A 26,044-nucleotide genomic window follows, 5' to 3' on the forward strand; every position below is an offset into this window, starting at 1 on the left:
TGGCAGATCAGGTTTTTAGCTGGTGTGGCTTAGCTGGTTTTTTTATTGGCTTCTGAAAAATCCAGTTAAGTGAGTGATATGTGATTATTATCAATGCAGAGTTATAAAATATGCCAGGAAATGGTGAGCTGCTTTCCTGGCATAGACACACCTTTGTCACTTATCTAACAGATAACATGGTAGATTTTCATTATTTTAAGGAATGAAACGTAATATTCAGGTTATTGAAAATATCTCTCTTGGTGAGGTCCTTGGTCATGTATAAACTCTCCAAAGCTTTCATTTGGGAAAAGAAAACATATATATCAATGCATATACGTGCTAAGATTTAAACTTCCAATGCTTGGATATGCAAAGTGATGAATTCGACTGTGCTGTAATGTAATGTGTGGCAATAATAGATGCTTCTTCTTCTTCTTCTTAAACATGAATAAAATGTAATCTATTTATGCTAATTATAGATACAAGGTGTGCCATACAATGATGATTAGATTTCACCATTAGGTAATTGCATTTCTGATCTCTGATAATATATTAGTTTTAGTGAATATTGATTAAACATGCAGGTGAATAAACATTGAGTAAATTTTACCAGCATGATCTGCTTCCTACATGACTGTGGTTTTGAGAGATTATTGCATGTATATAACAAACTAGAATAATGCATGCATATACCAAACTATGCAATATAACAGATAGCACACTGAACTGTAGAGCACACAGTATAACAGAATGCAAATGGGTGCAAAAGCTGGACAGATTTGTGTTGTTGAGTTTTTAAGGGAAGAGAGGTGCTGGCATGGATATAGAAAGAAAGAGATCCAGAGTTTGGGGGCAGCTACACTAAAGGCCCTATCTCCTACAGTGCAGAGTCTAGCAGCTGTGGCTGAAGGGTATGAGCAGCTTGTATTTTATCTAGTATATGGAAGCAAACAGAGAGCCAGTATAACTTTTCAAGTGGAGTAGTGATATTTTCCAATGTCAGATGTGGATAAGATGAAAATATGAAGAACATATTAGATATGTTTTGATACACATACTAGCTGTATCTGTCATTTTGCTTCAGATATTCATATGAATGTTGTCTATATCTGACTCTATGTGACCCATATCTGACAGCAACAAGCGTCCAATAGTGTTTTACCTGATTTACTTCTGTATGGGGTATGCTGCAATATAAAATGTTCAGAAAAGTTCAATGGGAACATTCTGCCACAGTGCTGCAAGGAGTCAGTTACTTGTGTAGCCAGGTGTACACAGAAAGGATACACCAGAACACATGCTTCTTTTTAGATGGGTTTTAAAATGACTGCTGTTTTAGAAAAGTGACAGTGGCCGATGGGAGCAAAATAATGAAGTAAACTATCTTGGTTAACTAAAATATAGTGGAGTGTATTACAATACTCAATACAATTCAAAGGAAAATAAAAAGCATATTAGCAAAGCAGTGGCTCGCGAGTAGAATGGAAACCTCTTAAAGGTGCCATGTACATTTTATATAATTATACATACATTAGAAACAGCATTTATTTTTACTACCTGGTCACATTGTCCCCTGCTGGAAAGTCAGTGTCCTGAATTTAGATGTTCTTAACCTCCTTTACTGCTTCTCTGAAGAACACACTACACACAGATTTGTTTACCATAGGGGCATGTTCCACTCAATGCTCTGTTTCAAACACTTGCTATTCTACATTATCCATAGCAAGATCAGGTCCAACAGCTAAGGCTTCTTCAGCTGACCTGAAGCCTACAACATCCACATTACTTGGCTCTTCAGGTCAAGTCAATGTGACACAAATACCCCATTTAACCAAGAATAACGATAGGGCAGTAAATCATGTCGTTTAACGGCACAAATCTTTCTGCGGCCTTGTGCTCCACAAACTCTCTCACCCTTTCATGAGCTTTCCTGAGTCGGTTCTGTCCAGATCTGAACCAATCCAGCCTCCTATCTACAGCATGTTCCTGGCCTAGCAGAGTATCTATGGGAAGACGTGGTTCTATGCCAAAGTGCAAAAATGATGGCGAGTACCTAGTTGTTGCATGTGGTGTTACATTGTATGTCTAGATCAACTCAAGAAGGTGATAACCTGGTAACCACTCTGTTACTCAATACTTCATGAACTACTCTTTCAGTAAATGGTTGTGGTATCAGCTCTGCGTAATTTGTGTGGTCTGTGTAAATTTGGTAAACATCGGTTACAATCAACACATTCCCCTGACCATCTAAGGAAGGTTTGAACATTGTATAATACCAGTGGCGGGCCATGCATTTCAAACCTAGGCCTTCACTGGTGTACTTCTTGAATTAATCCACCGCTATAGCATTGTTATGACACCACGGCAATAGATACTAATCAACCATTAAATAACAAAGTAAAAAAGAAATTAGGCTACAGTATTTCATACCTCACAAGGAATAGTCAATTTTATTACGGTTACTTTTCTAAAAAAGACATTCTTGATGACGTAGGCAGCAAATTGCAATCTCCGGAGGATGCAGCATCTGAAATGAGACACAGCAAATATAGAAACAATGTATAACAATGCGTTGTGTCACAGGCTCTTGTAGCGAACATGAATAAAATTGCATTACATATAGCAAAAAAAAACAAATGAACACAATTCAGTCTCACAAGTTTCCTTTCACTGCAGCAAAAAAAAAAAAAAAAAACCCACAGCCGACCCTGGGGATCTGGAATGAAGGCAAACTGAAAATCCAGAAAAAAAGAAAACCCAAAAGCATAAATGGTTCTTGAAAAACCTTACCAACTATATTGAAGAATCAAAAATATTTTCTTGAAAAGTCCACCTTGAAAATGCATTTGTAAGGATGCCCACGACCAAATCGATTTCTTCTCCTTTGTCAGCCATTGTGAGTTAAAATATATATATATATATATATTTTATTTAGTTTGTGCGGTTCGCTGCCTCTGACTACTCCAATTATCCAATCAAAGGACAGGAAATTGCTGACATAATCGTATGCCTGCTAGATGGCCCCAGTGACGCCAACTCGAAATCTGATTGGTTAATGGAACAGTTTCATTGCCACTTATTTTAAGCTACGGACACCTGCACTATTAATTCTGCAGGCCTTAAGGTCAAGGCAAGTCAGCGATTCAGATCACTGCTGTTTAGGCCAGCAGAGAAGGCCTTGTTGGCCCTGATGGTCCACCACTGTATAATACACAGCCACCACTTCCAAGGGACTTGAAGCTAAGAATGGCTTTATAGCAGGATAGATGCAGATGCAGCATCCTGTTTCAACATCTTCATACATGCCAACCCAAAAATATATCCACCTCAACAGGTTGAGCATACATTCAATACCCTGTTGTGCCATCTTATCATGGACACTTTCAAGGAATTGATAAGAGAGCAGCTGCTGGCACTCACCAAGACGAGGATCATCCATGACCGGATAAAACAACCTGCCTTACTTCCGAATGTATGGGATGTTGCGTCTCTTCTGATCCCAAAACTCTCTGAAAGAACTGAGAATTAAACCTTTGAGCTAGAAAACTCTCAGCTGATCTGTTGCAAAGCCTGGAAGAGTGAAGGCAGCTCCATGATTATTGGTTCCCTCCACTACACATTGGCTACACATTCCAAATCATGGATTTGTCTACCTTTACATCACTGATAAGCGGCTGTTAACAATTCTGGGTCTAAGGGTGTACCCTTATTGACCATATTACAAATAACAACACAGTCATCATATCCCATGTCCTCAGGACTAACAGGCTCCCCTACTAAAGGCTGCCTAGAGAGGGTGTCAGCTGCACCATTATGCCATCCAGGTTGGTACTTAACCTTTAAGTGAAAAATAGCTTGCTGGGCCACCCATCTTTGCTTGATGCCACCCAGTCTTGCTGTCTAACAGATTGCCATCATAATGGATTGTTATCTGTGTAGACTACAAATTTTGCAAGAAGTTCCCCCAGAACTGCATAAGGTTGCATAAAATGCTGAAACTTAGATGGTCAGTTACAGATACCAAAGGGCATATGAGAGTATTTAAATATACCAAACAGGGTACTAAATGCAGTCTTCAGTTGGTCTTGCTCATGCACTGTTACCTGATGACATCTGCTAGCCAGGTCAATGGTTAAAAAGAACTCTGCACCTTGCAATGCGTCAAATCTCTCATCTATGCGAGGCAAAGGAAAGGCATCTCACTTAGTCTCACAGTTTAACTGCCTGTAGTCAAGACTGCCATCCATCTTCCTAACCAGTACTATGACCAATGCAAAAATACTGTTACATTGATTGATGACTCCCTTCTTAATAAGCTTGGTGATATGTTCACTGATCTCACTAAGCCAGTACCACATAGGTGCAGTTTGTTTCCTTTAAGATATCTACCAATAATTGTCTGTATTATATGTTCACAATTACCTCCTCCACTCCAGCCAAAATCTGCTGGAACTTTGCAATACTTGTTTGGCTTTACAGACTTAACAGGACAAGGGTACCCAGCTGGGTGCGGGGCTGCAACTATATATCTTCTGGAGAGAAATTCACAACCTGAACTGGAAACATAGGTTTTACAGTGTACAAAAGAGAAGGTCCTACAATCAAGCCACCAGGTAACAGTAAACTTTTGTGCTCCAATATCAGGTTTGAAGAACGCTTGAGGTAATGAACTCTTCCTTCCCCTGACCAATATAGTTGCAATAGATAAAGCTGGTATGTGCACTGTCTCTTTATCAGCTCCCCATGCAACAGTCAGTTTCTCAAATCTTTTAGCAGTCTGAATCTGCTAAAAAAAACCTTCATCCAGTCAGACTGTAACTCCCCAACTAGGGTGGTACTCATGCACTGTCACAAAAGCACAAAAGCATGCACTGTCTACAATATTCATGCCAATGAGAGCTGGCACAGATGAAGAGTTTCATGCATCTCTGACTACCAGAAAACCACATTCTGACAGGCTAATACCCATTGTTTTAACTTTCAATCTACAAAATAGTGTAATTGTACTGTAATTGTTCTGACTTGGCTCCCTGTTTCAAGTAGCTCACTGATCTCAGATAGCAACATCCACATTTGCATCTTCATCTGGCGACTGCTTCAGGATAGAGTTCAATATTTGTGACAAGGCATGAGAGTATGCAGGAAAGTGTTCACCTTCCAATTATTTAAGGGGAAGAAAGTTTTCAGTAACTGTGCAAGACTATGCTTTTCTCTAAAAGCCTCCCTAAGGTACGAAGATTTCATCTGTTCGCTAAGATCAACCTCCCTTTCTTAACTTCTTTCAATGTGGCACCTTTCAGTAGAGAAAGAACAAAGTCAGCTTGGTCTTCCGGAGTCTGATTTCTTACAAGTAGCCATTCCACTTCTTCATGATCTCATCTACATTTCTATCATGTTTACGGAAATCACCACTGAAAGACTGGATGTGACCTTCTCTTGGTACATATATGTAAGACCCGCTCAGCTCTGTACTGAGATTTGCAATAGCTGCCATCGTTTGAGCATGCTTCCTACTGATTTGTCTCTAAATATAAACCATATCATGAATTGCACCCTGCTCATCAGCAGCACCCTGTACTACTGAACCCTTACTGTCAGACTGTGACATGTGCTTTTGATTTCTGGTTCAGTTAAAAAAATGTCAGTGTAACACTACTAGTTCTGCAGGACACAGTGATGTCCCTTCTCCTCCAATGAACCAGTCCCTTGGCCAAGAAACTTGGCTCACATCTCTAAACTGGACAGCATGGGCGACAGCCTCCACTCTGCGTCCCTGTAGCTCACATACCCACCACTACTGTATTCCAGAAAAAAAAAGGCAGTAAATGCCAAAGAGCTCCCAACTGTCAGATACCCCACTCCTGAGGCCAAAAATGTAGCCAGGTGTACACAGAAAGGATACACCAGAACACAAGAATGATTTTTCTTAGCTGGAGCAAAATAAAGAAATTACCTATCTTGGTTAACTAAAATATAATTGATGTACAATACAAAAAAACAAACAGAAAAAACCCTGGAATATAGCAGTGGCAGGTACAAAGGTACAAAGAAAATAAAAATGTTTTGCATATTAGCAAAGCCAATTTATCTATTCTCCAATATACATTTAATCATGTATCAATAAATCACACAACAAAGATGTTTAACAAAATCAATAACATGGACACAAATTATTTCAAAAAGAATTTCACAGTATTGAAACAGTTTAATCATAAATCATGAAACTTACATACCTGATATGTTAGCATTAACCCCTTTAGGCCCACTTGTCATTTACATAACCAATGTTCTTTTAGACTCCATTATATAACCTAGCAGTACATATTAAAGACTTTAAACAATTCTTACCAAAGACGAAATTTCTCTCAGTAAATCCTGGTTGCTGTGAGCAATACACATGGAGCTCTCTATACACAGTAAAAAATTGTTCGCTGTTCACGCACATGCCACTAAAAACTTTTGAACAGTGTTGTGCGAGTAGAACAGAAACCTCTTAAAGGGGTATACATCCACAAGAAATAGCATTTATTTTTACTACCTGGCCAGCTTCAGGTGTTTTACTGCTTTTGTTAAATGGCAGTTAGGTGGTGAATTTGCTGAAACTTGGCAACCATGACCCCAAGTACACTCAAAGCCTTCAAACTGCTACATAAAAAGGAGCACTTTGAGGTTGTGTAATTTTTTTTTCACCCTGCAGGGTCCCATTCCCAATGCACATAGCTAGTCTTAATGTGAAACCTTCTGTTAAGCTGTTTTAAAGAATTGTTGTTTTTATATCTGTTTTTGTATTAATTTTACTGAACAACAGTGGAACCCCAGTGTATTTAATTCATTCTGGAGGCGGGTTTTCGAGGTGGGAATCTTCCAATGAGAAATAATGTAAATGCCACTCAAAAATATTACCAATATTACCAATATGAAGCATATGTAAACTGTATGGCTGCTTAACCGAGCCATGTCAAGGGTCCTCACAGGAAGTGATGCCTCCGAGCTTGGGATAAAAATAAAACAGACCACCCACGCCACCAATCTGTCAACAAAAAACGTCACATAGCTTTTGAACACATGCTGAAGGCAACGTTCATATAGTGGGTTGACTTTTTTGAAACAGCTTTCACTGACTGAAAAAAATACATAGAATTTGTAAACTCACTTCGCTTAGCTTTCCACTGACACAAACAAGTTTTGAATGGCTCCTTCAGTTCAGCTCATTCGTATGCCAAAAATGCTTTGTATGCCGATGCACATTTCTTGCAAAATTTCAATTCTTAAGGCGAACATTTGTTAGGGAGAGCATTCATATGCCAAAGTTTCCACTGTATTCCTAATTTTCTATCAATACACTTATTTCCTAGTTTGATTCGTTTCACTATACTGGCTTTATGATTCAGGATTCAGTTCGATTCTCAGAATATTTTTTTTAAATATTTGAATGAAATAAAATGTGTGCACACTGAGGTTCGATATCATAAACAAAATGTACTACATGTTCATCATATCTTAAAGGTGAATAAATGATTGAATCTCTAAAAAAAGTCTCTAACCTGGGAAAAATGATTGAAACATGAGCTGTGTAGCAGCACCTGGGATGTAGTTGTAAGCAGACATATTGCTCTAAAGTTGACTAAAGTGCCCTGCAGCCTCATACCTCGGGCTCTGTAGATCACAACACTGTAGAGCTAGGGTCATTTGAAATGCTATGGAAGAGCTCTTTTTAACTCTTATAATGTGGTTGTGTAACTGTTTGTATAATTTGTTGTGCATGTCAGCCATTGTGATCCGGAGTGATTTGACTTATTGTGGTCTTTATTTATTTTATAGGTTGCACAGACTGGGACCTCTGGAGTTCAAACAGGGCAATTGTATTAAGTGCCTAATTAATTAATATGCTAATTTTCATGATGTGAAACTTTTGCATTGTGATCCTACAATGTATTGCATTGTGATCTCACAATGTATCAGCACAACCCTACATTCCTATCATTATCCCTACTTACCAATCTTGCCATAACTTTACTTTTCTTGGTGGGGGGTCTACATTCACACATTGCTTTTGCTTTTATAATTTATAATTGCAGTTATACTTATTATGGTTTCCATTTAAGCACAGTAAAACAAAATGTCGTGGCAAAATGTGGATTACAATTCATCTGATAATTCTCAACGCCGCTTATTCTACTGGGTCGTGGGGAACCTGGAGTCCATCCCAGGAGACTCGGGGCATAAGGCAGGGTACACCGTGACCAGGATGCTAGTCTATTGTAGAGAATGTGGATTATACCTTGGTTTATTACCTTTACAAGAAGGGGAAGTAGAGCTTAATGGTTTATGTGTAGCAGCTGGAAAACAGCTTTGGTTTAAATGCAAATTAATGCTGTCTATTTTTATTTCCCTTGTTATGAACCATATCCTGTACATATCAGTGGTGAGATCTTTGCATTTGGCATTAGATACACTAGCTTAATTGACTTAACAGACTTGTGTTAAGATGCTCACTGAGGCAATGGCATGAATTTGGTGGTGTAGCCATGGGTATGTGCAGTGCTCCAGTGTTTTCCGGATAATAAAAGTAACTCCCTGCCTTGGGTCGGGTCAGCGAGTCCCATTTGGATAAGACTGCACAGTAAGTATGACATTCCTTCATGCAACATTAACCTCCCAGTGAATTGCACGAGCAATTAGTTATTAAATACTGCTCCTATGATTTGACTGAAGCATGTGTTGTATGTTGGTGACTTCCACCAAAGAAGGTTTAATCAGCTTATAGGCAGTTTATATCATTATGAGTTAATGTTATATTTTTTAGCTGATTTTTTTTAAGCTATATGTGGTCTTTTTATGGTCAGCTGCAAGCAGGATAGTGACAGTAAATTGTGCATCGAAGATGTGTAATGAGGGTTAGTAGGTCATAAATGTTTTTAAATTTGTTTGACTCCAGTGTCCAATCCTATTTCTTTTTTTTAACACATAAAGAGCCATGAAAATATGTTGTAATTTATTCAGTTGTCAAGCAACATGCGTTGGTTGACTTTGTGCTGCAGACATTGGTGCTGCAGAATATTACTTACCACGGGTGGCTGTTTATATTTATAGCAATTTATAACAGAAAAGACAGTTGATGCACTCATCCATCAGCGGCTCACAGTTAGTGACTCTTCTTGGCCAGACAAATGTGATATGGATCAGATCATTCAGACCAAGCCTCTGAGGCAAAGATGAGCCTATTAACATACCAGGCAGCACAAAGAGCGTGTGAGAAGGAATCGATGGCTTCATAAATCTCCAAGTCAAAAAGGTGGCTCTACCTAATAAAACATAAAGCAGCCATAACAGCATCTAATTCTGGAAATATCTTATGGCCTGACTAACAAGCCTTAGAGAAATTTGTCATCAAAGTTAATTAAGGAAGGTATATTCATATATGATGAGAGGTATCCATACAGGCTTTACAAATAAGACTTTATAGTTGAATGTACACTTGAAAAAGGTATGGGGTTTTATTTTTGTTTGGTTTGTTTTCTTATAATTATTTTTTATTTTTGAATTCAACCAGCTCTGGCATGCCTGGTTATAACATTTGTTTTGAAGCATGTCTGCTAATAAGTTTATCAAATGCATTTTAACAAACCAATGGATGTAGCAGTGGATAGCATTGCTGTCTTACAGCTCCAGGGTCCCCAATTTGACCCTGACCAGTTTGCTTCTACCTCCAAAATATATCCATTCTGTGCAAAATAGCCCCCAAATTTGACCCAAATCATCTGTTCTTATCAGCTATAACCCCAGCATAATGCTACAGGAGTTTCTATTTGTGTCGACACTGGAGAAATCAGAGAAATAGGCTGGTAATTTTATTGAGCACTCCAAAGAATGAGAAGCAATTTAATTTCCATTAGCTAAAAACACTTTCACAACAATAAGCTTTGTATTAACAAAGAAGCGCAGCTGACAAGGGACATGCTGTCTGAAAAGTTTTGTGCTGTTGCTTGCCTGAAAGTTTCTGGCTTCTGCATTCTAAGCAAGGAAGTAAAAAATACTACAGCATCAACACTATGATGATATTTTTATTGCATTCAGAAAGTACTCACAAATTATACTAATCAACTTAAATTGATTCCTTTTTTTCTTAGCAATCTGCAAAACACTATAATGAAAAAGAATTTGAAAAGGGTTTCACACACTATCACACAAACTTTCTTAAAAAACAATGTTAAAAAAAGTACACATGTATTCTGACCCTTATGATGTTTGAAATTGAGTTCAGAGTTCATTTAGCTCAGATGCTTCCCATTTCCACACATCATTCTTGATGTTTCAGCCGCTTGATTAAAGTTAACCTATGATAAATTCAGGTAATTGACATGATTTAAAAAAAACATACCTCTGTCTAGAGAAAGCTTCACAGCTGGCTAAATATAAGCCAAGAGGTTAAAGCAAATGCCAGTAGACAGGATTGTGTCAAGGCACAGCTCTGAGTAATGGACACAGTGGCCTTGATCATTTTAAAATTGAAAAAGCTCAGAAACACAGAAAGCCTTCTTAGAGCTGTCCACTGGGCCCTATTGATAAAAAACTACATTTGCCAGAAGGACTACCATCTCTGAGATTCATCAATCAGAATTGAAGTTAATGGGAAGTCACTCCTCAATAAAGAGCTCATGACTGCTCATTCAGAGTTTTGAAAAAGTGGGCCATGAAAACGATTCTCTATTATTATTTTCTCTATTTCTATTTGCTAATTATTAAGTGTTAGACCTGGATAAAACAAAGAATTGCTCATCACATAATTCCATTCCTTTGTTAAAGCATTATAGCAGCAGCACTTTCTTTTCACCAATGGCCAAAAAAATGGAATTTTTGTTTTGGGGTGCCTATGTTCAGCATTGAATTTCTTATGTCACACCTTATAGTGGCAGGTAATGGCTTGTATGGGAGTAGACACTCAGGGATTTAAGAATTGGTTGAACTTGTAATGCCTCATTGTGTCACAAATTCAAGCTGAGCATTGGTTTGTCACAATAGATCTAAAGGAAACATACTTTCAGATCAAAATACTAACAAACACAGACTTTTGGAATAGCCTTATCACAACAAACCTTCACATAGTGCATGGATGCAGCTCTGGCTCTTTTGTTACTTCAGGGCACCTGAGTACTGAATTACACTGCTAAATGGCTCAAACTAGCTCAGTTGAAAGAGTTGGCAGCACTGCATTAAGATGTCATGCTTGCCCACCTCAGGTGTTTGTGTCTCAGATTACAGAAGAAGAGAGACATTTTTCTTGGGGAAATATAGAATTCAACCATGATGCAGGTGCAGTTGTCTCTGCATGTGTAGATTTGATCCTTGCTGCTATGAGAGTCACCAAGAGTCCTTCAGAGGTTGTTGGGTTTCATAGCAGCAGCCAACGTTATTCCACTGGGTCTAGTGCACATGAAACCAATCCAATTCAGATTCAAAAACAATGGTCTTTACCCTCTGAACCATACATCCAGGGTTATAAGGGTTGTACACTGAGGGTTTCGCACTCTTAATCGTTGGAAAAGACTCTGGTTTCTGACCTTGTGTCCCATGCTTGGGTCATGTTGCCATCAAAAAACACTCACAACGGATTCCTCTCTCACAAACGGGTGCGGTTCTCAGTGCCACTTGGGAAGACCCTCATGGCACATGAACTACCTGGACATTTCTAGCATTGAAACACTTCCTCCTGCAAAAAAGGAGCTACCTGTTAGTCTGCACTGGCAACACTACGGTAGTCTGTTACATCTACTACCAGCTTGGGCTGAGTTTGGATCCGCTTTTCAGGCAAAGGTGTGGCCAAGAGGAAGTGGACTTGTTCACTTCTGAGGAGTCAACTCACTGTTCTCTGTGGTTCCCCCTCAAACCTCCAGCTCCATTAGACCTCCTGCTCATGGCATAGATGTGGCTAAGGCTTCATCTTTATGCCTCTCCTCCGATAAATCTCAGAAGCTCCAGAAAGGGTTTGCCAAGGCAGAGTCTACCTATTACTAGTTGCTCCCTACTAGCCAGCTTGAGTGTAGTTCCTGGACCTGTTGTGTCTCCTGGATTGCACTCCTTGGGAGATTCCTGTCTAGAAAGTTATTCTCAAGTGCCGGGGGTGAAGATTTGGAAACTGTCTGGGGTCTGGTATGGAGCTTCTGTGGGGAGACATCACATCTCGCATGATGGCAGATGACTGAGGTCTACCTGCCTATCTCTATGAGTTCTTTCTTGGGACCTTTTGGTGGTCCTGAAATGGTTATCCTTTTGCGACCTGAAGTTCCAGACTCTTAGAATGCCTCTTTTAATTGAATTAATTCATTCAAAATGACTTTGCTCCTGGAATGGTCAAAGCTATTCTGCACCCCAGACTGGACTACATTCCAAAGTTGCCTTCTGCAGTCGACCAGCTTTCTTTATTGCAAGCTTTCTTTCCTCTACCTCATGTATCTCCGGAGCAAGAAAGACTTAATCTGTTTCACTTCACTAGACAGGCTTCACTTCAGAAATATCTGTGCGTTCCTTGCTCTGCTGAGGACATTGCTTCAGCTCCTTGCTCTACTGAGGACATTGTTCTGCCTCCTTGCTCTACTGAGGAAGTTGCTCTACTTGCCTCTTTTTTCCTCATTGAGTAAATTACTCTGGCTCCTTGCTCTACTGAGGACATCACTCTACCTCCTTGCTCTGCTGACATCACTCCTCTCTCCTGCTTTGCAATGGTGCTCCCCCCTCTTGCTACACAGAGGAAGTTGCTGTACCCGCTGGCCTCATCGGGGACATCGCTTCTTCATTTGGCCTCGCAGAGGATTTCATTCTTCTGTCTGGCTTTATGGACTATGTTGTGCCCTCTCCCCAGGGTCGAGTTGAGGAAGCTAGAGGCAGGCTTGACACAAAATAGTGCTTTATTCTTTAGCTATTATTTTTGGTTTTCAGTAGTTTTATTTTCTACACATGGCTCTCTGCTGTTTTTCTTTCAGTGTACTGTGTATATATATAGATATAACACAGATATAAAATACTGTGTTAGTTCACCTCCTGGAACTGCGAGAAATAGTGTTAAATCGGTTTTCCTCAGGGTTTGTTTGAAAGTGTACTGAAACATTTTATAATGCATTCGAGTTCTGGGTTGTATTTTGTGTCACTGGCTTCACATCTGGTGTAATGAACCACATCAAGTTAAACACAGCAGGCTTTGACTTATCCATGGTAAATGCAAAAATGCATATGTGAAAGTGGCCTTCAGACACATTTTAATATGATGGCAGAAGTAAGCAAGATGAAAACACCATCTTGAAGTATATCATTATTCAACACAATGCCTCATCCAATGAAAACATCATCTCCAACTAAAAAAATTATTTTATAGTGGTTCATGCCACCATATCAATAACCACACCTTCATTACTCTAGTTGCACTTATTTTATGACATACGTCAAAATGAGAGATGTTAGTGATTTCTTATGGAAATGAAATCGACCCAAGCAGCTTTCTCAAGGACAAATCACAAGCTATAGTATGTCTTTCATTAATGTCATCTGACTTTGAGGCAACATACCTGTAGTAGGGATGTTTTGGGGGTTGGGGTGTCACAGAGACCACCTTTTGGGGGCATGTATTGCTGTTAATCATTTGTTAGGACATTCCTGTAATGCATTATTGTACGAGTATTACTATTATTTGTCCTTGGGCCTTATGTGGAAAAGTGATATCAGTATTTTTGTTGGGTAGGTTACACAATTTCAGTTTTGTGTTACACAGCTGCTTCAGACAATTTTTGGGGTTTGCCACAGAACCACACTGTACAGTAGTACAACACAGTAGTAGGCCACCACATTTAAACATAACTCACAAGAATTTTGAGTCAGTCAATACAAACTGAATTAGGAAATATCTTTTTCATTCTCTGTTGTGAAATGAAAAATTGACCTTAGTCATAAGTCAGAATTAGACACATCTCATTCATCTCTTTGATTCAGACTCCCAGGGTATGTAAACCTGTTAGAACTCTCTGAATAATATGCAAGTTTGTAGTTATGTTTCAGGTGTGAATATCATCAATTATTATATCAATATGGATATATATTGTTCAGGATTAAATCCTCACTCTTCCACTCAGACCAACCCCAGTGGTTATGTTTTGGGTGTGAGTGTGCTGGGTTGTAACTAAAATAATAATAGGAAGAAGAAGAAGAAGAAGAAGAAGAAGAAGAAGAAGAAGAAGAAGAAGAAGACAAAATGTGGTTTCATTACAAACACTCTGTGTTCATTGCATCCTGTATCCCCACACAGTGGAGTGTGTCTATTTTTATGAATTCAAACCAAATGAAATGGAACTCTTTGTCATACTGCTTCGCTGAGAACATGGGATTAGTCATTTCACTAATACCTTGCAGGCTTTTTGTGTAGATTTCCGTTATAAACTGTAGAGCCGTCAAAGTTCAGATGGTGGAATGGTTTTGTAGGAGTTCATTAATAATGTATCCTCAGGTGGAACTGACTAAGTCTTCTCTACAAACTTCACTGGGCCTCCAGAGGGAAACACTATGAAGCGTGGATTTGTGAGCTCATTTAGAAAGAACCTTCAGACAAATTAAACCTAATATATTTCTTAGTTAGGGTATTTTTACATATGCAGTGTTTAGTTTGTTTGAATTGAACCATGGTGCATTCACGTCTTCGGTGCAGCAAGCAGGCAAGACCATACGTAACACTTTGACTTCTAAATGACCTCCTGCATGGCTGGTTTGCACTGAGTTTTAAATGAGTTTTTGTATTTTATTTTTAAATTATTTATATAGCTCTGACTTGATGTTCTTCTTGCTTTATTGGCTTTTGTGATTTCTACTTGTGCTTGGTTTAGATTAGTTTAAATACTTTTTGCTGATCAATGAATGAAACAGTTTTACAGGGTTTTATATATATACATATATATATATACATATATATATATATATATATATATATATATATATATATATATATATATATATATATATATATATATATATATATATATATATATATATATATATGTGCTTTGGGGATTTTAAATGAATAAACCTAAAGTATTAATTTCATTCTGATTTGGAGTCACCATCTGACTAATAGATGTGAAATCATCCTTAATGACTATTTTCGATGACCATTATAATAATAATTCTATCCAATTAACACAAATAAACCTTTCTGATACATTTCATTGAGTGTGCCCTAAAATGGCTCTAACACAGAGAGATTGCTTTGGTTTTTACCGCTGAGACAGTCATGTGAATATCGAGTGCTATTGTTGGTGCATGGTTTATGTGCAATGGCTGTTTTCAACCATGAGCCCTTCATGCCAGTTGATAAAGTGAGAGCAATTGACGACAGAGTGAGATTATTTGTGCTGACCTTGGCTCAGTGTACCATTAGTCTGGTCAAATTCAGAACTGATGAAGCACCAGTGCCTCAGTGTGGTTGGCCACTGGCCAAGGGATGCATATTGTAAATAACTATGAACACAGTTTATTGATTCTGTCAAAAAAAATCATACTATTGTAGTCATAAGACTGATTGTTTGACAGATAGGGAACATCAGTCTTAGCCTGAAAAGGTTTGTGTGTGTGTGTATATTTGTTTGTGTACATGCCTTCACTTTTCTGTCTTTTATCTGTCCTTGGCTGGACTTGTCACCTATTTAAAGGCAAAGATGAGAGCAGGTAGGAATGATCTGTATAAAACATGATTAAACGATTCAGTGTGCAAAGGCAGCGTATGCCCACATATTTCTTTGTATCAGTAACAGAGCTTTCAAGCTGATTTTGAGTAGAAAACAAAGTCATACAAATCCTAATTGGCTGTGGGATTCAAGTTACCAAAGGGACACCGTTAATGATCCGTTTCTGTGTTTGCAGCCTTTGACGGCCTGCTCTGTGAGATAAATCAACACTGATGCAAATCGATTGCCATGTCCTACTGTCTGTTGATACTTATAGCTAAGGAAATTAAAGCAATACATCGGTTGAAATCTTTTGGGGACTAACCAAGCCTTTCATTACTTATAATCACATTCAACATTGTGTTTGATGTAGAGATAATAGAAAGTTCTTTGTCTGGATTTTTGATACTAATATACAAATATTAATAACATTATTAGCACAGAAGCATGTTAATAATCTGCATTTGCTAATGTCTCCTGATAAAGCTTCTTAACCCACACTGACTGCAATATACACAGACCACAGTGTCATTTACCTTAAGTCATTTACATCATTAAATCTAGAGAGGAAAATAAATCCTTGCCATTTGCCAATAATTTCTTGGCTCAACCAATGCTTCTACCTGCAAGACATAATGCTGATTAAGGCTTGATTGCAGACAAGGGCCGTTATGCATTATTAATGAAGTCGGGATAATTGTCAAATTTTATGACATGGCGAGAGGGGGAAATTGGTTCCATGGTCAGCTTGAGGAATGATGAGAATTTGTCCTGCACCAATGACACTGATAGCCTGGCATTAGTCACGGCACTCCCATAACCACAGTCACCCGTGACAGAGCTAATGATAGTCATTTTATAGCATGACCATGCTCTGGAATGCATTTATGGGGGCATAGAATTTTGACCATTTTTCTTTGCATCTTATTTTAAAGAATAAAATAAATTAAAATAAATTCTTCAGATTTAACAACCCTGAGCCTGCAAAACATCATAGCAGCTAATTCTTATTGCTTAACGTATAAAACAATTGTTTTCTTGGTCTGTAAACTGATGTGTTTTTTGTTATTGGAACATGGGTTTCTAGAATGATCTTGAGAAAAAAAATGACTGGTTTCTGCATTAAAAATTCCACCTGTGTTGACCTACCGGGGGATTATGTATGCGTCTGCCCCAAGGGATTCGCCGGTGAGTGCTGATGCAATCAGTGTCTGATTATTCCAATTTTCTTGTTACATAATGTTCATCTAAACTGCTTATTGGGGTACTAAGGTCCATGCATACCAATGAAAAATGACCTAATGCTAAACTTAATGTGGGGAGAAACAGTGTGCTAGTAATCATTTAAATGAATTATTATCGGAAATACACAAAGTACATATTTAAATCCAGTGTTAATGTTTACATTTTCAGAGTTTAGGGAAAGTGACCATGTGTTTTCTGACACACAACAATTACCTGTCAATTAATTTTACATGTCACAGGCTCAATAATGCCTGCTATTTATGTACGAAAGCCAATTCACCTCATTCTTTACAAGTGTTGGGAGTTAAGAGGCACTTTTCTGCTCACCACTGTTCTAAATAGTTAGAGTAGCCTTCCTGTCAGTTCAAACCAGTCCTCTGATTTATTTCACCTCTCAATACAAGACACAGAACCATTTTGTGTAACATGTAGCATTACTTGTCCTGGTTAATACTCAAGACTATTGGGACAATGTTCCATGAACAGATGAGGCAAAATTGGAACATTTTAAACAGAGCAAATCTCCCTATATCTGTCACAAAGCGAATACAGTAACTGTAAGAATGCTGTAACTGGAGTAAAACATGGCAGTGACAGTATGATGGCATGGGGACCTGAATGACTTGGAGGAAGCATAAATTCCACAGAATATTTGTACCAGAAAGTTCTTAAAGAGAACATCTGGAGTGTAATTGGGTGACGCAGCAGAATGATTATCCCAAACAAAGAAGCATTTCAACTTCTGAAGTGTTTTAAAAGCAATTCCACTTCGGTAAAAGTCAAGTATTGGAGTGGCCTTGTCAAAGTCCTGACTGATAATTTGACAGAATTTGAAAAGAGCTGTTCATTCTAAAAGACATGCAAATCTGTCAGAATTAAAGCAGTTCTGCAATGAAGAGTGGGTCGAGATTCCTCCACAGAGATGTGCAAGGCTCACATCAAATTATAGGAAGCACTTATTGCCACTAAGCATGGTCTAGATATTAGTTTATAAGTATGTTGAATTATTAGGCTCATTAATGCTGTTTACATTAAAATGCCAAAATATAAGTAGTACGCTATATGGCCAAAAGTATAAGGACAGCTGACCATTGAGGTTGTCCCCTTTTTGCTGTTATAATAATCTCAACTCTTCTGGGAAGGCTTTCCAAAAAATTTTGGAACATGGCTGTGGGAATTTGTGTGTATTCAGTCACAAATGCATTACTTGAGAAGGCCTGATGTGCAGTCCAACTTTCTTGCAACTGTTTGGGGACAAACCACATTTGGAAGTGATGGTCAGGTGTCCACATATGTTGGCCATATAGTGCACAGCTTGAAGAAAACTTCCTGCCATGTACTTGAGGGGATCTAAAGTTTGGAAACACAACATACAGCTGAGGACAAAAGATTGCATAAACCTAGTCTAAAGCTATTCAAACATATTTTGTGTTATTTGAGTCAACAGCCTTCCACTAGTTTCTCACAATACTCTGCTGGAATTTTTGCCCGTTCTAATTGACAGAACTGCTGTAACTCACTCAGGTTTGTTCCAACCTGTTTTTTCAGCTCAGTCTACAAATTGTCTATGGGATACAAGGCAGTGCTTTGTATTGACCACTAGAGTAATTTCACTTTGTTGTCCTAAAGATATGTTACAACTTTGGAGCTATGCTCAGGACCATTGTCCTGCTGGAAAACCCCATTGAGACCAATTTTAAACTTTCTGCCTGACATCTTGAGATGTTGCTCCAGTATTTCTAATCCTTTCTCATAATGGCATCAATTTTCTGAAGTTCACCAGTCCCTTTTCCAGCAAAAACACCCAGAACATGATTCTGCCATACCAAGCTTCACAGCTGGGATGGTGTTCTTCATATAATACCATTGTATATTTCATTATTCTATACTATATTTTTCTTTTTACTTTATATGTTAATATTCAATTTTACAGTACGAGTAATTTCCTCGGGTGCTGTTGTATTTATTAGTCAAATGAATTGTCAGATACGTGGTGATCAGTCTACTGAGTAGTTAAACTCTTCAAGCTGTTTTATAAGTAGCATATAAAAGCTGCAGGGACAAAAATATTTGGCTTTGTGTACCATTCCTGCTGACAATGTCTTGTTTAAACTCTTCATATAATCCCTGTAAAAGGTGAAGGGCTTGTTTCCTCATTATGGGTGTAAAATCTATATCTGAATTTCTGTAAAGCTGCTTTGTGATTGCCTGTTGTTTAAAGTCATGGGCATCCCCAAGGATTTTAGATGCATAGCATAGAGGGGCTGTGATTTCTTTTTTTTATTTTGCTATAATAATATTATCTATTATTTGAATAGTTCTATACTAATATTAATCTATTAGTTGAATATTATGTTCATAAAATCAGTCTGTAATCTGTTGGCATAATTAAATAACATTACAAAAATATAGACATACAAATAAATGTCTATGATACCTAAACAACAGATAATCAGTTTCCTGGCATGTGTATATTTAATGCGTATTAACAGAAAAGAAATGGTTATACTTAAAATACTTATGCTCAGTTGTGTAAAGTAACGAAGTAAAATTACTTCGTTACAGTACTTAAGTATTTTTTTGAGAGTTTTTGTACTTTACTTGAGTTTTTATATTTCTGTCAACTTTTACTTTTACTTCACTACTTTTTTTAAACAAATTCTATACTTTTACTCCGATACATTTTATGTTCGGCATTTTCGTTACTTACTTACCAAAAAAAAACCTGCGTCCAAATTTGCAGTAAAGGAAGTTTGTGGTTAATGATGACTTTGTCTACATGAAAACGCAAAACACCCTGTTAAGTGCTGTCAGGAGCATTCCTAGCCAATCAGAAGCCCTGTTAAGTGTTGTCAGGAGCATGCCTAGCCAATCAGAAGCCCTGTTAAGTGTTGTCAGGAGCATGCCTAGCCAATCAGAAGCCCTGTTAAGTGCTGTCAGGAGCATGCCTAGCCAATCAGAAGCCTAGATAATACTTTATTACCGGTTCTGGTAGTTTAAAGCGATGCCCTTGACATGCGAAAATTTCATTGTAGAATGTAGAAGTCCGACCGGGTCTCGTCCAAAACCTCCATCACTGTGTGCCTGGTGTGTGTTGTGGGAGTTCTGTATGCAGCAGCAGTGAGCTCCGTATTACATTCCGGCCCTCTGTTCATTACCGTAATGTGTGAGTAACTGCGCGTGTATGTGCACGCATGTAAAAAGTCCAGTAAACAACGTTAACACAGTCAGTAGTTTACGTCTGTCTGCCATAAACAAAATATCTTCATAAACAAACCTCAGAAAATCAAGGAGAATGGCACACAGACAATGACGTCAACTCGTCAAAATCTCAGTTTCCCCCTGTCCACACAACACCACTGAAAACGAGGAGTTTTGGAAAATCTTCACTTTGGAAGGAGTTTTCCAAAAGCCCCGTTTTCAACGACCTCAAACTGCATTAGCATGTGGACAAAAGGTCAAAACGCAGAGAAAAATCTCCCTTCTTATAAATCCCGGGTACGTGTGGACATGGCCTTAGTTACAAGTGCACATGTATGGAAACACTGATACTGTACACTTCAATACAATACAGTTCACTACGTTCTAAAGGCCTCTTCTTTCTTTCATGCAAGTCTTATTTTTTTTGGTGGTGCACTTGTTAAGAAGTTTAAGAAAGAAAGCAATACAGAATAAAATTCATAATTCTCCAAATTATTACAGTCTTGCTTTTTTATTAATTTACTTCTACTTTTACTTTCCATACTTGAGTACATTCATGAAAATACTACTTTTGATACTTAAGTACAGTTTATTTCAGATACTTTAAGACTTTTACTCTAGTAGAATTATAATGGATGACTTTAACTTTTACTTGAGTCATTTTCTAACAAAATACCTGTACTTTTACTCAAGTATGTATTTTATATGGGTACTTTATACAACGCTGCTTATGCTTATATTAATACTTACACAACCGACGTCTAAGAAAATAAAACTAACATTGCCAAGCTTATTGTTATACATTATAGTATAGTCAGAATTAGGCTTAAGAATTTTGTAAGACCATGTTTTTGTTTTTTGGTTTCTTTTTTTAATACTTATTTAAACGTGTCTGTTTCTTTCAGATAAGAAAGAGGTTACTGACTGCACATCACTGAATGAAGCTTGTCAAAATAACGGCACTTGCTATATAGAGAATGGAGACTTTCACTGCAGATGCCCACAAGGTAAAATTGTTCTTTGCATTCATTAACTAAGGAATAAAGCATGATGTGCTGTATTAGGGGAAAAACATTCCTGCATGAGTACATCGAAACATTAGTGCTTTGCCTCTTGGAACCACAACAGGTTGCCAAAGACTACAATTTTTTCTCATTTGTTGAATGACACATCACACTCATCACTCACTTATACTTAATGATGTGTGTATGTCCTCAAGTTCATGTTATCACTTACAGTGTAAAGTATTTAGTTCCGTTTCACTAATTTGATTGGTCGAGTTATGTTCCAAGAGTGTTTATATTTTCTTTACCAACACAGGGACTTTTCATGGTGTGTATCACTCTGCTTGTCCGTGTTAACCACATAAAATTCCACTTCCTTGTTTCAAGCGGTTACTGCATTAGTGTTAGTGACATCACCAAATTCACCAATCTGCCCTGCTGTGCCCTTGAGCAAGATCCTTAAACCTTCAACTGCTCCGGTTGTAATTTGCTTTGGATAAAAGTAAATATTAGACATTAGATATTAGAATGAGCACATTAAAATAAGCATAGCTTTAAAAATACACCCAGAAGATTGGTACAGAGCTGTGCTGTTACAGGAAATTAAACACCTTTAGAATCAAGTACTCATCAGTGCTGTATAATATAACTGATGGAATTTTATTAGTTCGCTTTACTTCAAAAATTTGATTTATCTGCGTTTGATATTTAATACGAAATACAAAAAGTCTGTTTTTCGACCACCATGGCATTGATAGCCATTCACCATTCTCACGTATTCTCTGTTAATCCAATTTGTTTGTCCCACAGAGAGCCAACAGACCTATGCTGAAGTTAAAACCTCATTTGAGAAACACAGCAGAGTGTAACAGAGAATTATTTGCTTAAAAATAAATGTACTGTTGCACCCTGGACATTTCCCTTGCACAGCAATTTAATAGTCTTGTGCCTCATTCATCAGTTTGATTATGCTTTTGGCTCAATGTAGGTAAATGCATAAAGTATCAGTAATGGCATGTGTCCAACAGCTGAGGATACAAAAAGTGATGGGAAAGCTACAGAAATTGCAAGCTTAAAAAAGCAAACATCACCTGTAAATGCTAATGTGACTCAAATGGGTGAAAGCTTTTAGGGTCTGGTTTGCATTCAGATTTGTAATGATAAATACTACCCACAGTCTGCCATTATTTATTAGCATTTTAGAGCAGTCTTCTTTTAAACCTAGTGCTTTGGCCCTGACTCACACAGGATACAGAGCATGTGACACTCCACTGTGAAAGCACTCCAACCGTAGTTCGAAAACTGATGTTCTATCCATGTACTGCATGAGAAACGTCCACATGTGAAGAACAAAGAGGCAGCTTCAAGTGTTTGTGTCTTCATGGCTGCATGGGGCAGCTGTGTGAAACTCCCATGAGGCACTGTGTGAAGGGGTTGTACTGCTGTGGATCAACATGTGTGAATTCCCCTGAGGGTTTGCACATGGAACTTTTCCTGACAAGTGCATCTGCCATAAATATTTATTCTCACTTTTGTCAGAGTCTGTAGTGACACATTGCTTGCCATCTATACACTCATCAGAAGTGCCCTCAGTCTGATTGTGTGACAGGTTAATGGCAAATTACTAGAGCTTTGAACACGTTTTATGTCATTGCATTAACACTGCATATAAATCTAAACAGGAGCTGAATCAGTAGCGATATCACATATAATATTAGGCTTTAGCTATTAATTTAGTGATAATTTCCTTTAACGATGAAGAATTATTTAAAATTCCAGACATTCATCAATCCATTGTGTTCTGGAGTTGAATAGGAGCTACTGAATCCTTTTTAAGATGCTGTGACTGTTTGGTTATCCAATTTGTTTATACCACATATAACCATAACAGTTCCTCAGCTCTTGGTTGCTCTTGTAGTAAGGACATTATTTACATTTACGTTATTTACTGTTCAGTGTCACTCAAATGAGGATGGGTTCCCTTCTGAGTCTGGTTCCTCTCAACGTTTCTTCCTCATATCATCCCAGGGAATTTTTCCATGCCACCGTCGCCTCAGGCTTGCTCATTAGGGATAAAATAGGGATAAATTATTTACTTTACTTTAAAATTTATATATTTTTTTCCCTTCTCTGTTTCTATACTTCTGTAAAGCTGCTGTCCATTGTTAAAACATAAATTGAATTGAATTGAATTATATTCAAGTAATCACATCCAGACGTGGATCTAAACTTTTCTTTCAGGGGTAACTGGTCAATTTTGTGAGATCAACATTGATGACTGTGCCAGTAAGCCTTGTGGAACAGTCAGCATCTGCAAAGATGGCATCGATGCCTACCACTGTTTCTGCGCACCTGGATTTATTGGTACCTTAACAGCTAGAGAATTCAAAGAAGAATTAACAGAAAAATCTCTGTAATCTGTAAATTTCCCTTTCCCATTTCCCTGTTCCTTGACTTAGAGTTTAAGAAGTGTTTTGTAAGACTAATCTCTGCTTAAATGCTAAATTGTCATCAGTTGGACAAGGAATAACTGCGTATTGATGAAAAAAACGTTATTGATTGTGATTGTTCAGCTCAGCCCATTACTCTTGTTGAATTACTGAAACTAACTAAAAGAGACCAACCTTGTTCCAGCATAATATTCCTTTCAACATCATATTCATGTTATTGCAGGCTCTCATTCTTTTTTCTTTTGTAACTTGAAGTGTTTATTGGCATTGATAGATTGAGAATGGCTAGATTAGTCAATTGTTAGCTATTTTAATTATAGAAATAATTATTTATTGTAGAACTAATTCTCAGTCAGCACTTATTTAATAAAATGAATCATTCCTCCTTTTTCTCCAGGTGTTAACTGTGAGATTGAAGTAAATGAGTGTTTAAGTCAGCCCTGTAAAAATGGAGCAAGTTGCTTGGATGAACTCGACTCCTACAGATGTGTGTGTCCAGATGGAACCACAGGTATGTTTATACTGTATCAATTCACATAAATTTATTACTTGTTTTTTATTTCTTTATCTTACACTTTATACCTTTTAAAGACAAAGAAAAGTAAGGAGATATCTACATGTAGACAAATTGTTCAGTCAACTGTCATTCATCTGTCAATTATTTTATGTTTGTTCAACTTTCCGAAGAAATGGGCTTGTTTGACTGGCCATATCTCAGTAACATCCTGTTCAAGAATGTGCATCTCATTTAGATTTTCCTTGAGCAGTTACAAAAAAACTTTAAAAAAAAGGATTTTAGATTGTTTTTCTTTCGTCTCCAACTCTGTACTGTACAAGCTTTTGATATATAATTATGTTATATGTCAAGACTCAGACTCTTGTGTCTTTTTCTTCTCTGCATCCTCCTCAGGCACTTTATGTGAAACAGACATCAATGAATGCCTGTCATCTCCATGTCTGCACGAAGGCAAATGTCTGGATCTCACCAATGGGTTCATATGCATTTGTCCTCCTGGCTTCACCGGTATGTATCAAGCAATCATGCAAACTACATATCTGCTAAATGTGATTAGCAATAACACAGGTAAAGGTATCAGCATATATTAAGCAGTGCCCGATATTAGAATATACGTTTAGAACTAGCTAGTCTGTTTTTTGTCTGTTTGTAATTTCTAGTGAAGTTAATTAAATCAACGTTCGTCTCTTGTGTTTCTTTGTTGAATAGCTAATATTTTGTATAAAAGGAGGATCGTAATGGCAATCATCCCATTTGTGTATTTGTGCCTCGGTTTATTTGTTCCCGCCGTCTGTTTCCCCTCTCAAAGGACCTGTGTGCGAGGTGGATATTGACAAGTGCAGCTCTTCTCCTTGCAAGAATGAAGCCACTTGCCGAGAGCAGCCTGGTAATTACCAGTGCCAATGTGTAGATCTATTTAAAGGTAATAAGCACAGAATAGGGAAGGTAGGGAAGCAGTAGGTAAAAAACAAGGTTAATCAACTTCAGAAAGGTTTTTTTCTTTGCCTGTCTGAACCCATCTGGATAGTGCTTCCACATTGGAACATCTTCGTTTTCTGAATACACTGAGGTTCAACAGGAATAAACAGTGCATCAAATTACAAAGGCTAATACTCTTTGATTTCAGCAAGCCCTGTTGTGTTGTGTTAAGTCCTAGGGCTAAAAAAAAAAAAATATATCCCAAAACAAACCTCAAGGGCATGTTTGAGGAGGCGATGTACTGGATGTGCACTTTAAAACATAATTGCTCAGGAAAAGGTAGGTCTTAAATATGCTTCATCATAAAGCCCCACTCATACTGATTGGTGTCGTTAGCCAGATTGATTGCAGGGGTCAGAGGAAAGCTCTTTTTGGCTTGTGTTCATATTTGTGGAATGAATCTATGTATCTTTAGCCCTAATTCTCGATGTAATATTGCTTTGATCCATTAACTAAATTCTATATAGGCACATCTTTTTCTGTCTAACCTTCATGGATATTTTATGAGAAAACATCAGGCTCCACCAGTGTGTATGTGTGTGTGTGTGTGCATGTGTTTGTTTGTGTCTGTGAGTGGTTATGTTAAATGTGAGTGTGTGTGTGTGTGTGTGTGTATGGGTGTGTGTGTGTGTGTGTGTGTGTGTGCACACTTGGGTGGGTCTGTATGTGTGTGTGTGTGTGTTTGTTTGTGTCTGTGAGTTAAATGTTAGTGTGGGTGTTTGTGTGTATGTGTGTGTGTGTGTGTGTGTGTGGATGGGTGTGCGCATGTGTTTGTTTGTGTCTGTGAGTGGTTATGTTAAATGTGAGTGTGTGTGTGTGTGTATGTGTGTGTGTGCACACTTGGGTGGGTCTGTATGTGTTAAATGTGTGGGTGTCCATGTGTATGTGTGTGTGTTCATGTTAAGGGTGTGGGTGTGCATGTGTGTGTGTGTGTGTGTGTGTTCATGTTAAGTGTGTTTGTGTATG

At 37.9% G+C, this 26,044-nt stretch overlaps 1 protein-coding gene across 1 annotated transcript in view; it reads left to right on the forward strand.

Moving 5' to 3' along the window:
• eys (eyes shut homolog) overlaps positions 1-26,044 on the forward strand; it is a 255,068-nt gene that overhangs the window by 48,381 nt on the left and 180,643 nt on the right. Inside the window, 9 exon segments of the mRNA XM_058384541.1 lie at positions 12,729-12,863; positions 15,669-15,684; positions 16,771-16,875; positions 17,481-17,496; positions 21,046-21,136; positions 23,375-23,497; positions 23,981-24,094; positions 24,494-24,607; positions 24,909-25,022. Coding sequence (XP_058240524.1) covers positions 12,729-12,863; positions 15,669-15,684; positions 16,771-16,875; positions 17,481-17,496; positions 21,046-21,136; positions 23,375-23,497; positions 23,981-24,094; positions 24,494-24,607; positions 24,909-25,022 — 828 coding nt within the window.

Source organism: Hemibagrus wyckioides, linkage group LG29, assembly GCF_019097595.1.
Source record: "Hemibagrus wyckioides isolate EC202008001 linkage group LG29, SWU_Hwy_1.0, whole genome shotgun sequence".
In the NCBI taxonomy this organism is placed as follows: Eukaryota; Metazoa; Chordata; class Actinopteri; order Siluriformes; family Bagridae; genus Hemibagrus; species Hemibagrus wyckioides.